This window comes from Saccopteryx leptura, chromosome 8, assembly GCF_036850995.1.
Source record: "Saccopteryx leptura isolate mSacLep1 chromosome 8, mSacLep1_pri_phased_curated, whole genome shotgun sequence".
Taxonomy (NCBI): Eukaryota; Metazoa; Chordata; class Mammalia; order Chiroptera; family Emballonuridae; genus Saccopteryx; species Saccopteryx leptura.
Genome location: NC_089510.1, coordinates 52,406,214 through 52,418,635, shown reverse-complemented (window position 1 = coordinate 52,418,635; position 12,422 = coordinate 52,406,214). Strand labels below are relative to the sequence as shown.

Sequence of the window (12,422 nt, the reverse complement as noted above, 5' to 3'; positions counted from 1 at the left end):
CTATCCAAGGCAGTCTTATCTATGCCCACGGTGTTAATTACAAACTGTAAGCTGACCTCTAAATCTAAATCTCTGTATTTTTCCTTCTTCACTAGACTTCAGACTTATACAGCCAGCTAGCTACCTGACAGTGACTCTTGGATGTCATACGGGCATCTCAGATTTACCATGTCCAAACACTGAAACACTCCTTTTCCAGTCTTGCTCATTTCAGCCCTATTAGCTATCCAGATCCTCGGGGCAAACATCTAGAGGTGACACTTGATTCTTCTCTTTCCCTCACATCACACTTCAATTCATGAGAAAGATTTGAAGATTTGTTGGTGTTACTCCCAAAATCCAGCCACACTACCTCACCACTTCTCATCATTATCAGTAAGAGTCACCTCTGCCTGAGCCTTTCTAAGAGTCTCCTAAACGACCTCTCTGCTTCCTCTCTTTCTCCCTTACAGCCCGTTTTTCACAAAGCAGCCAGAGTGATCTATTCAAAGCCAAAAATCAGATCATATAACTCTCCATCTTAAAACTCTTTAATGGTGCCCTGGCCAGGTAGCTCCATTGATTAGAGCATTGTCCTGACGTGCCAAGGTTGCAGGTTTGATCCCCAGTCAGGGCACATACAAGAAACAATCAGGAAATGCATAAGTAAGTGGAACAACAAATCAATGTTTCTCTCTCCTTTTCTCTAAAATAAATTGAAATTAAAAAAGTAATTTAGCCTGACCAGGTGGTGGCGCAGTGGATAGAGCGTCGGACTGGGATGCGGAAGGACCCAGGTTCGAGACCCCGAGGTCGCCAGCTTGAGTGCGGGGCTCATCTGGTTTGAGCAAAGAGCTCACCAGCTTGGACCCAAGGTCGCTGGCTCCAGCAGGGGGTTACTCGGTCTGCTGAAGGCCCGAGGTCAGGGCACATGTGAGAAAGCAATCAATGAACAACTAAGAAGTCGCAACGCGCAATGAGAAACTGATGATGCTTCTCATCTCTCTCCGTTCCTGTCTGTCTGTCCCTATCTCTGCCTCTGTAAAAAAAAAAAAAAAAAAGTAATTTAAAGCTCTTCAGTGGCTTCCTATCATATTAGACTCAATCCAGACCCCTCACAGCCTGCAAGGCCCTACACTACCTGTCCCATTCCTACCTTTCCAACCTCACCTTCTGCACTCTGTTAATTGCCCTATTGCTTGAGCATTTCTGGTTTTCTCTCCACCCCTTGATCAGTACTGAAGGCCTTCTGTACTGGCTGTCACCTCTGCCTTGCTCTTCTTCACAGCATCCTTATATGCGCCTTCTTTCTCACCTTTCAGGTCTCTCCTATCACAGAAACCCGACCACCATGAAAGCACTTTCTATCCTATTGCCAGGTGTTACTTTCCTTATATACAGTAAATAGTGATGAATGCTATCCCTCTCACTAGAATGTAAACTTAAGTATTTTGCAGGAAGGCAAGTATAATGTAAGAATTTTCATATTTCCCATTACAGTTTGCCTGAACATGTAAGAACACCAATAAATACCTAGTGATCAACTTATAACATGGTATATCTGAGCTCTGCAAAACCGTAAGTTTTTCTAAAGCCAGACACAAAAAGAGTGATAAAACCATGACTATTATTTAGTATAAGTTCAGAATCACATGTTTCTTGACTCAAACTAAAACCAAATAAACACTAATTTGTACTGTAACCATTTAAATTTCATTAAAATGACAACTGCTAAGCAAGTGATTTTCATAAAGGAAGCTAAAGTCTTACTTAATGTTATAATGTCCAGTTTTCAGTGTACATCTATCAGGAAACTGAGCAAGTTTCCTTGAAAGCATTTTACAATACTTTCTGCATTCCTGCACTCCTGTGCCTTGTTCATTGTCAGTAGAAGCAGAAAGCGGCAGTCCATCTCTGACACGAATGACTGAGGCAGATAAAATCATAGACATTTCAACCAACAGAGAAGACCTAAAACAAAATGAAAAATTTGGGTAAGATAAAAAGTTAAAGTCAAAGCTGATAAACAGTCCAAACATATTCAACTCATTAATAATCAAAGACATATTAATTAAAATGATGACAAACTATGCTTCCCTTAACAAATCAGCTTTAAAAACTAATACTTGCTTCTTTCTGGCATTTTCATAAGTATATGTGGAAGCAAATACTGGAGTAAACAACAGTGTCAAAATAAGTGGGCAATATTCAACAGAGTATAATAATATTTATGGCCTTTAACCACAAAAAATTAGATGCTGTATAACCCTATCCTAATAAACACCCAAACAGGGGGATAGTTAAATAAATTATAGTACATCCATATGATGGTCTATAATGCAGAAACTAAATATTATGCTTGTGAAAAATAGTTTAATAATGTGGTAAAATATTTATCTGTTAGGCAGAAAAAACGGCAGTATAAAAACCTCAAGTGTTGTCTTCCATGAAGACAAAGAAAAGAAAGAAGGGAGGGATAAACGGAGAAACAGATCTAGGAAGGAAACATACCAAAATTAGAATAATGCTTATCCCCAGGAAATAGTATTATGTATGATTATTTGATAATTTCCTACGTTTTCACAATATTTCACAATGGGCATATCTTACTTTTATAACCAGAAACAATATTATTTAAAATAAATCTTAAAGCTAAAGAATTACTGGTTTTAATACTATCTGCAATCTTTTTATCAGAAAGTAATCATAATGGCTTTCTTATTAGGCCATGCTTTACAAAATGAGATAAAAAGACTACATAGGCCTGGGTCTGCAAGAAATCAGGTAAACAGCCAAACTTTGATTTAAAAAATATATATTATATAGCAGTTCTGAAATTTTAGCTTTTATAGAAGTTGTTGGAAGCTTGGTTAGAAATGCTGATTTCGCCTTGGCCGGTTGGCTCAGTGGTAGAGCGTCGGCCTGGCGTGCAGGGGTCCCGGGTTCGATTCCCGGCCAGGGCACACAGGAGAAGCGTCCATCTGCTTCTCCACCCCTCCCCCTCTCCTTCCTCTCTGTCTTTCTCTTCCCCTCCCGCAGCCGAGGCTCCATTGGAGCAAAGATGGCCGGGGCGCTGGGGATGGCTCCTTGGCCTCTGCCCCAGGCGCTAGAGTGGCTCTGGTCGCAACAGAGCGACACCCCGGAGGGGCAGAGCATAGCCCCCTGGTGGGCAGAGCGCCGCCCCCTGGTGGGCGTGCCAGGTGGATCCCAGTCGGGATGCGGGAGTCTGTCTGACTGTCTCTCCCGTTTCTAGCTTCAGAAAAAAAAAAAAAAAAAAATGCTGATTTCTGGGCCAACCTCCAAAATATTCTGATCTATTGACTGTGGAATGAACGAGACTTGAGAATCTTACATTTTTAACAAATTCCCAAGGTAATTACAATGCTATTGTTTAAGGATCACACTTTAAAAAACATTGAATTGAAACATGTTCACAGTGTGAAATTAGTGATAACTGTTTTCTGTTAGGCCATCAGAGCACTAACTATGCCACTAAATGCTTCTCTTTCACCAGCAGTAGAGGCAACTAGTACAAACTGAAAAATCTGACAATAATTTCATATGCTTTTTTTCATGATATATTGCAGACACTAAATTAATCCTTACCTGCCCAGTTCAGCTCGGTCAATTTTATCTCATTACAAAAATGAAAAATCAATTGAGTAATATACTGCTCACAAACATCAGGGGATATTTCAAAATGAATATGAAACGATATAAAAAAAGAAGCATTTTTTTAATTAAACAAGAACATCATAAAAGCAAACAAGTCAAAGAAAGTTGTTTGATTATGCAAATGAGATGCAAAACTTTTATTTCATTGGTGAAAATGCACTATACAAAAGGCTGAAAGCACTGTAGTATCTGCACATTCCCTGATTCCCTAATTTCTGTGAGCAGTGTATATCAAAAAATATCATAGAGGCCCTGGCCGGTTGGCTCAGCGGTAGAGCGTCGGCCTGGCGTGCGGGGGACCCGGGTTCGATTCCCGGCCAGGGCACATAGGAGAAGCGCCCATTTGCTTCTCCACCCCCCCCTCCTTCCTCTCTGTCTCTATCTTCCCCTCCCGCAGCGGAGGCTCCATTGGAGCGAGGATGGCCCGGGCTCTGGGGATGGCTCCTTGGCCTCTGCCCCAGGCGCTAGAGTGGCTCTGGTGGCGGCAGAGCGATGCCCCAGAGGGGCAGAGCATCGCCCCCTGGTGGGCGTGCCAGGTGGATCCCGGTTGGGCGCATGCAGGAGTCTGTCTGACTGTCTCTCCCCGTTTCCAGCTTCAGGAAAATACAAAAAATAAAAATAAAAAATAAATAAAAAATAAAAAATATATATCATAGAAAACAAATTGGTAGCAAGTTTGGAAATCAGTAGTCCCTAGGTTTCAAGTCAAAATCTGAGTGCCACTCATGATAGTAACTGGTTGACAATAAAAATTAACCTAAATATTAATGTTATTGCATTAAATATACTTCCCCCTTTTCCTGCTGTCTTGAGCATATGAGAGAAACAGCTAGGTATTAATGTCATTACCATTTAATATTTTTCTCCTCTATTTACTTAAATGGAAAAAACCCAGCAGGACTTAAATTAGCCGTTATGATAACGGATTCTTTGAACTACGTTTTTCTATACTCAACCAGTTTCTTTTCTTTTCTAAAAGCAGTAGCAAGGGAAAACTGGGATCCTCAAGGGATAAAATCTATATTATAATTCCCTTTTTAAAACTATTACCATGCTTTATTTAATTATTAAACCACAGTTGCAACACTTGGCCTAAAAAGGTAGAAAAACGTCCTATTTCATTCTCTTTAGCATTTATTATTTAAATATAAAACTTTTGTCTTTACAGAAATATACTGCATCATAAGGACTACTCCGTGAATTAACATGAGGGCAGAGTTGTGATCTATAGTTTCCAAACATCCATATACCTAGTATTTAAAAGTAGACTATATTCCTTCAAGCTTAATCTTTCTAGGATCCCAAAAAAAATATCAGAAATTATCTTTATTATCAGGTGTCAACTTCCATGTAATCTTCTAAGTTACTCCTTTCTTCATGACTTGAAAGACAAAAGGATAAGATTCATACTTCCTAAAACATAGACTGAGAACGAATACCAACCTGTAAGTTCCATTCACTCAACAAATATTTATTGAGTACTGTCAAAAAGAAAAGCCACAGGCCCAAAAAGGCTCAGCCAGTGATACCAAAGCTATTGATAGATTAAATTCCTAACCTAATTGTAGTTTCAGCCTCATCCAGGAGTATAATTTTAAATCAATCAGTCTGGAATTTCCTGCTATCCATACAAGTGAGATAATCTACCAGGTAAGACCCCACCATCACCCCTGCCTATCATTATCTAACACAGGGGTAGTCAACCATTTTATACCTACCACCCACTTTTGTATCTCTGTTAGTAAAATTTTCTAACCGCCCACCAGTTCCACAGTAATGGTGATTTATAAAGTAGGGAAGTAACTTTACTTTATAAAATTTATAAAGCAGAATTACAACAAGTTAAAGCATATAATAATTACTTACCAAGTACTTTATGTCAGATTTTCGCTGTTTGGCAGAATAAATCTTTATAAAACAACTTACTATAGTTAAATCTATCTTTTTATTTATACTTTGGTTGCTCTGCTACCGCCCACCATGAAAGCTGGAACGCCCACTAGTGGGCTGTAGGGACCAGGCTGACTACCACTGATAACAGAATAATTCACTCATAGTAACTTCTTAGCCCACCCTCGTTCTGCTCATAAAAACATTCTGTTTTGGACAACCCCTCCGACCACTCTACTAGTTGCTAAACAGGATGCTGCCTGATTCATGACAAGCTTAGTAAAGCCAATAACATCTTCAAATTTACTCATTAACTTTTGTTTCTTTATTTTTTGGGGTGTGTGTGTGTGTGTGTGTGTGTGTGTGTGTGTGTATTTTTCTGAAGTGAGAAGCGAGGAGGCAGACAGACAGACTCCCACATGAGGGACCCACCCGGCATGCCCACCAGGAGGCAATGCTCTGAGCATCTGGGCAGTTGCTCTGTTGCAACCAGAGCCATTCTAGCACCTGAGACAGAGGCCATGGAGCCATCCTTAGTGCCAGGGCCAACTTTGCTCCAATGGAGCCTTGGCTGCAGGAGGGGAAGAGAGAGATCGAGCGAAAGGAGAGAGGGAAGGGTGGAGGAGCAGATGGACACTTCTCCTGTGTGCGCTGACTGGGAATTGAACCCGGACTTCCACACACTGGGCCGACACGCTACTGCAGAGTCAACCGGCCAGGGCCTAAATTTTGTTTCTTAGCAGTCTGTACTGTATGCCAGGGACTATGTCAGACATTAGGAATACACAGTTCCTACTATCAAGAAGCATCAGTTCAGAATTAAAGAAATTCAGGTTAAAAGTGCAAACACAACACAAGCTGCACTGCCCACCACTTTACTAACTGGAAAACTACAGTTGAGACAAATTTGCTTTTCAGATATTCCTAATATATACCTTTAGGCTTATAACCAAAAGTACAATACAGTAGTGATAGTCCCTGTCAAAATTCTTAAAAGGCTGTGAGAATTATTTCTATTCATCAGTTAGCAAGATTTTTCTGAGGCGAAAAAGTGATCTAGCGTCCAAACCAGTTAACTATCAAAAGAAACTGGATGACTGTCCAATGACCAATGCCAGCCAGGCTTGATTAATCTGTAGACAGACTTCAATCATCTCCTCTTTTCTTTTTACCATGGATTCTTACTGTAATTCATATATATATATATATATATATATATATATATATATATATATATCACTCTCATCTTCTCTGGACTGTGCTAGCAGAAAGACGAATCTGTCCACATCCAGGCCAAGCTGGGGTTAGAGTACCCTCAGAGTCTAGACAAGCTAGTGGTTGGGAAAACCAAGGAAAAGCCAATGGGAACTGGGGAAAGCAAGAGGTTAAAACACTTGCATGGGAAGATTTAGGAGCAATAGTAGTGTTATCAAGGCCATAGATACATTTTAGATCACTGGTCCATTCTCCCTCACCTTTAACACTGGAAATATTATATATGCCTTAGCAGCAGAAAACTCATGGAGAATATGAGTACTAGCTTCTATATCCTCTCCCTAATAGCAACTGCTAAAGGAAAAAGCCCAGGATTAGAATCTAGGAAGGTCTGGGCAAATGTGTACATAAAAGGCTGAGGAAAAGAAACACCCACAGTGCTAAACTATAGCAGTGGTACCAACCTTCTAGATTCAACATAACAAGATATTGATCTCTTTTTCTCAGAACCTTGTGGGGTAATGACTGTGGACACAAGGCCCTAAGAAGGCAATCTCTCAAAAAAAACCAAAAAACCAAACCCAATGTATAAGTATACACTTTATCCTAGCAAGATGCTTTCACAATGGCCTCTTTTAAGATAAGAACAATCATGTTGAGTGAATCACTCATATTTTATTTTAGTTCATTATTTCCAAACTTCAGTCATCCAAGTAACATTTTGAGAATTCTTACCATATCTGTATCCCACCTGTACTACTATCTACCTAGTATAAGTCTTTCAGTTGATTTATTTTTTATCCTACACTTAGCAATAGTATCTGAGAAATCAGTTTTGATGTGTTAGGCTTTTCTCCTAACTTAATAAGTTAAAATAGAGAACTTTTTGGGTTTCATTCACATATGTGCGTGTGAAAATTTTGGATATATTTTTAAATGTTCATTTGCCTATCACACAAATTATCTTGCATATCTGATGGTACCAAAATTTAATAAACACTACCTTGGTACATATTTTATTAAAAGTGCTAACAGAGACCTGTGAGAATTGGGGGAGGGGGTGTTACCTGGGAAGAAGGCTATACTAACTGTGATGCACAGGGTTGGGGCAGACTGAGTGAAAAGGGAAATTATTTACACAGCCATAGGTTAGCAGGAAGGTACTTGGTAAACAGTTTGAAGAAGAAAAGGGGAAAGGGTACCGAGGACAACCAGAATTTATTTTGCAGCTTGCCCCCCACCCCAACACACAACCTCTTCAGCAACCTTTGATATTCCTATTATAGGAGCTGGCACTGAACAGTACATATAAAACCTCAGACGATAATTCCCGTACCTAGGAACAGGGTCCCCAAGACATGCACAAATGTGTCAGTCACCAACATTTGTGTAGCACCTCATAGTTTACAGTGAGTATGTACAACCTTCATTTTACAGATAAGGAAATGAAGGCTCCCCTTCTCAATGGCACACTGCTAATATATGGCAGAACTGGAGCTTAAACCTAAGTTTCTTCTATCTCTAGATCACTGTGCTACACCAGTCTCCTAAAACCAAGGGGCAAGAACCCAGTGATACAGGAACTATCTAGCTACTCATTTTGAAATAATACATTTATTGTTATTAGCTTACATTTTCTTTAAAAGGCAGTACAGTAGTTAACAGGATGGGCTCTGAAACCCAACTGCCTGGGTTCAAAAACATAAAAGTACTAACTGTGCCTTTCTATGTTCAATTTCCTCCCCTGTAAATTGTGGTTACTAACAGTATATATCTCACAGTGTTATTTTAAAGATATTAATAGTATCCACTTTATTGGAACATGTAAGAAACCTGAAGCATTGCCTTGCAGACTAAAACTGCAATAGCGTTTGCCATTATTATTATTATTATTTATTGACTGCCCTCTATTTATCAGGCACTTTATACACATTATCTCATGTAAGTCTCCCATAATCTGTCAGATAGATAGTATCAGTTCCATTTTACCTTTGAGGAAATTCAAGCTCAGAAGGTTAGGTAATTTATTCAGTACCTAAACTAGTAAGTGACAGATTTAAATGCTGGTCTAACGCTAACCACCTCCCGAGGCACTGCCTCTCAACATATCCAAATTTCTTACTCAATATGAAGAGGAAGATCACAGGCACCTCCCACCTTTGATAAGAGCTGGGCTGCTTTCATACACCAATATAAAATAAATCTAGATTTTTAAAAATCAGTCTTACACCAAAAGAAGCCCTAACCTGAAAATGCCTAGATGTCCCATTAACTTGGGGTATGGTCACAGATGTCAGATTTAGTTACTGAACTACAATCTTTATGTACCAGAAATTGTAGGTACTGTTTAATCCCTTATCATCTCAGCACCTGAGCAAATGCCAGTAAGGTAGGTGATTCAGAAAGTTTTAAAAGTGGCTGTTCCAGTTGTTAGCTGGGATCCCAACATCTTCAATCTAGCGGCTGACACTTTGGCTCTGGACTTTGCCTTGGCTGAATAGGCATAAAAGGGACTGGTTCTCAAGATAGCCACCTACCTCCAGATGATGACCCAGAAAGCTATGGAACACCTGAGAAGTTCAAAGCTGCTTTTACTGGCAAAGAGATTCAAGCCGGCTGGGGCTCGGTCTCCTATTTAGAATTACTCTTCCACATGTCGAGCCAATTGCTCAGGTCTCAATGCCACATCGCTCCCAAAGTGCCACTACCAGGGTCTGACTACTAGGTTTCGGAGAGCCAACGCGGGCAAATCTCGGGCTCAACGCTCATTCAATCCCCACAAAACGCAAAGGTAGCCACTGGTTCAAGTCCCACTCTGCCTAAAAGAAATAGAAAATGCCACGTCCAGTTTTCTGGGGCACCTAAGCAGCCTGGGTAGATCACGGTGATTCTGACACCTGCGCGCCAGGGAATGCCCTCCGCCGCTGACAGCTCAAAGCGACAGTCCCTTCCTGTCGGCCCTGCTGTCCCATACTCACGGGAGGGCAGCCGAGGGGGGCAACCGCCGCCCACGGGGCCCCTTAGACACCCCGCAAGTCCAAGGGGACAAAGTCCCCGCAATCCCGTCTCTCCCGAGCTCGGTGTTTCCAACGGCACCCGGCTCCCGCCCACACGACACGGGCTTGGTCCCTGCCCTGCCCTGAGATAGGTCTGTAAACACCAGAGAAAGGCTAAGGGCCAGGGCCGTGACAGGACGCGGGGAGGGTGAGGGGAGCGGCCCGCCAGGGTTTCGAGCGACCCCAAAAGAGAAGAAACAACAACTGGGAGGGGTCGGTCGGTACCTGTCGAGTCGGGGAAACCCGCCGCTCCGAGTGACGCGCACCGCGGTGCGTTGTGGGACCGGGGCGTGGCCTACCGCGGGGCAGCCCGGCGCCCTACGTGGCAGGCGCCTGGCGTCAAGCCCCGCCCAAATGCCGGCTCCCCCAGGCCAATCAGGTACTGTGAGAAGGACACACTGACCCGCCCCCTCTCGGGGCTTGTGGTGGTCCGGTTTCTCCAGTAGAGATTGGCAGTTTTTCCACGTACCTGTGCCAAGAGGTTGCGAACTAGAGACAGACTGTGCTGTCCTGCGCAAATAAGGCGAATCTCTTCCCCCTGCTGCCTGTATCTGGAGGCAGTTTGTTTCTCACGCGGCAAACACTTATCCATGGAGCAGGAAGGAGAAGCCCCCCCTGAGTAAGCAAGAACAGTTCCAGCTCCATCTACTACCACACACAGAAAGGCACCTAACCTTGGCAGAGAAATACCAGGTGCTGGACCCAAGGCCCCTTCCAGTGTTTGCACCTGTCATGCATGATTAAACAAGCCCTTACTGGTTGTTGACTATGTGCCAAGCATGGTGTTAGGCATTAGATTATAACAGTGAACATAGCACTAAATGGAATCTAAAGTGTAATAGGAGCAAGAGATGTTAAAGCATAAATCACTACATGATTACAAATTGTGATCAGTACTATGAAGGAAAACTAGTGGTTGCGATGATGGATTAATTCTGGGCTATCAGGGAAAAGCTCTTTGAAGAAGTATCTTTTAAGCTCGATGCATATGAAATAGCCTTCAAGAATGTTAAAGGCCAGAGGAACTTTGTGTGAAGTTGGGGGGCATGAGAGAACTTGATGTATTTATTCTAGGAACTAAAAGTAAGTCAGTGTGGTTGGGTGTAGGAAGCAAGCTGGGGTTGAGGTGAGAGGAAGGCTAGACCATGCAGGTTCTATTGGCCCCATTATAGATTTTAGACTTTTTTTTTTTTTTTTTTTTTTTGGAATGTATGCTAAGGTCATTGGGCAGCTAATATAGAGTGTTAAGTAGGATCTGATTTACATACTTAAAAGCTCACTCAGACTGTTTGTGGGGAATAGTTTGGAAGAGGTCAGGAGGGATTGCTGGAAGGCCAGTTTGGAGGCAATTACATTACTCAAGGCCAGAAATGATGGTGGCTTGAACTAGGGTAATGACAGTAGAGATACAAAGAGTTGGATAATTTGAGACATGTATAAATCAGAGGTGGACTTCAAAGGACTTAATGGATTGGTTTGCCAGGAAGGGTGAGGAAAAGAGGAGCATTAAGGATGACTCCTTAAGTAACTAGATGGGTTAAGGAGCCATTTACTGATTCAGGGGACATAAAAGAAAGAGAAAATGGTTGGGATATGTTAAATTTGAGGTACTTATAAATGGAGATATCAAATTTGGATATATCAGATTTGGATATGTAAGTCTGAAATTCAGAAGAATTGTCTGGCCCCAGCAGGGTAGCTCAGTGGACTCAGGTTGAAGGTTCAATCCCTAAAAAGGAAAGGAAGAGGAACTGTTTTTTGAGTTTCTTTCTTTCTTTCTTTCTTTTCTTTTCTTTTCTTTTTTCCTTCCTTCCTTCCTTCCTTCCTTCCTTCCTTCCTTCCTTCCTTCCTTCCTTCCTTCCAAGTTTGCTTTTTACACCAAAGCATGGCTAGGTATAAAAAAATGGCCTGACCTGTGGTGGCACAGTGGATAAAGCATAGTAGACTTGGAATGCTGAGGCCACCAGTTTGAAACCTCTGGCTTGCCTGATCAAGGCACATACGGGAGTTGATGCTTTTTGCTCCTCCCCCCTTCTCTCTCTCTCTCCTCTCTCTAAAATGAATAAATTTTTAAAAATTCAAAAAGAGTTTAAAAAAATCAATACTTCTCTTACCTTCTCTTTTTCATACAGGGACCCATGTCATGGAAGGCTCTGGCCAGATGGTAGTGACTACTATAAGTGTCAACTCCCAGAATGGAATCTTCACCCTCTTGGGGACCAATGAGGGAGAAAAGGAGAAGAAAATCCTATACTAACTTATACTCGAGTCTAACTGACAACGTGTGCATTTTCCCATACCATCACAAAGTTGGACTACTATAACTAGACTATTTATTTATTTTTCAATTTGAAAAGTGAAAAAATGTTGCCTCATTTAGTTTGCAAATTTTATATTATGAGAAAGGATGATAATTGTTTTATATGTTTCTTGGCCAAATGTGTTTCATCTTTTATAAATTGCTCATTTATCTGTCTCTTTGGCTAAACAATGTATGAGTATTATTAATTTGGTGAAACTCTATATTCAAAAGAAACTTCTTCAAATATTACAAACTCTATTAATGATGAATAAAGTGTTTCAGGTTTAACAAGGATTCTAATTTCC

General features: G+C 41.3%; 1 protein-coding gene across 2 annotated transcripts in view; it reads right to left on the bottom strand.

The window, feature by feature from the left end:
* The window catches only part of SEC22A (SEC22 homolog A, vesicle trafficking protein), a 65,268-nt gene extending 55,179 nt beyond the window's left edge, over positions 1-10,089 (bottom strand). For both annotated transcript variants that reach the window (XR_010746844.1, XM_066347943.1), the window contains exons 1-2: positions 10,041-10,089; positions 1,750-1,950 (exon numbers count right to left, since the gene is read on the bottom strand). Coding sequence is in view for 1 of the 2 variants with exons in the window: in XM_066347943.1 (XP_066204040.1) it covers positions 1,750-1,931 (182 nt within the window). In the remaining variant the exon portion in view is untranslated. The remainder of the gene's footprint in view (positions 1-1,749; positions 1,951-10,040) is intronic.
* Positions 10,090-12,422: the final 2,333 nt, after the last annotated feature.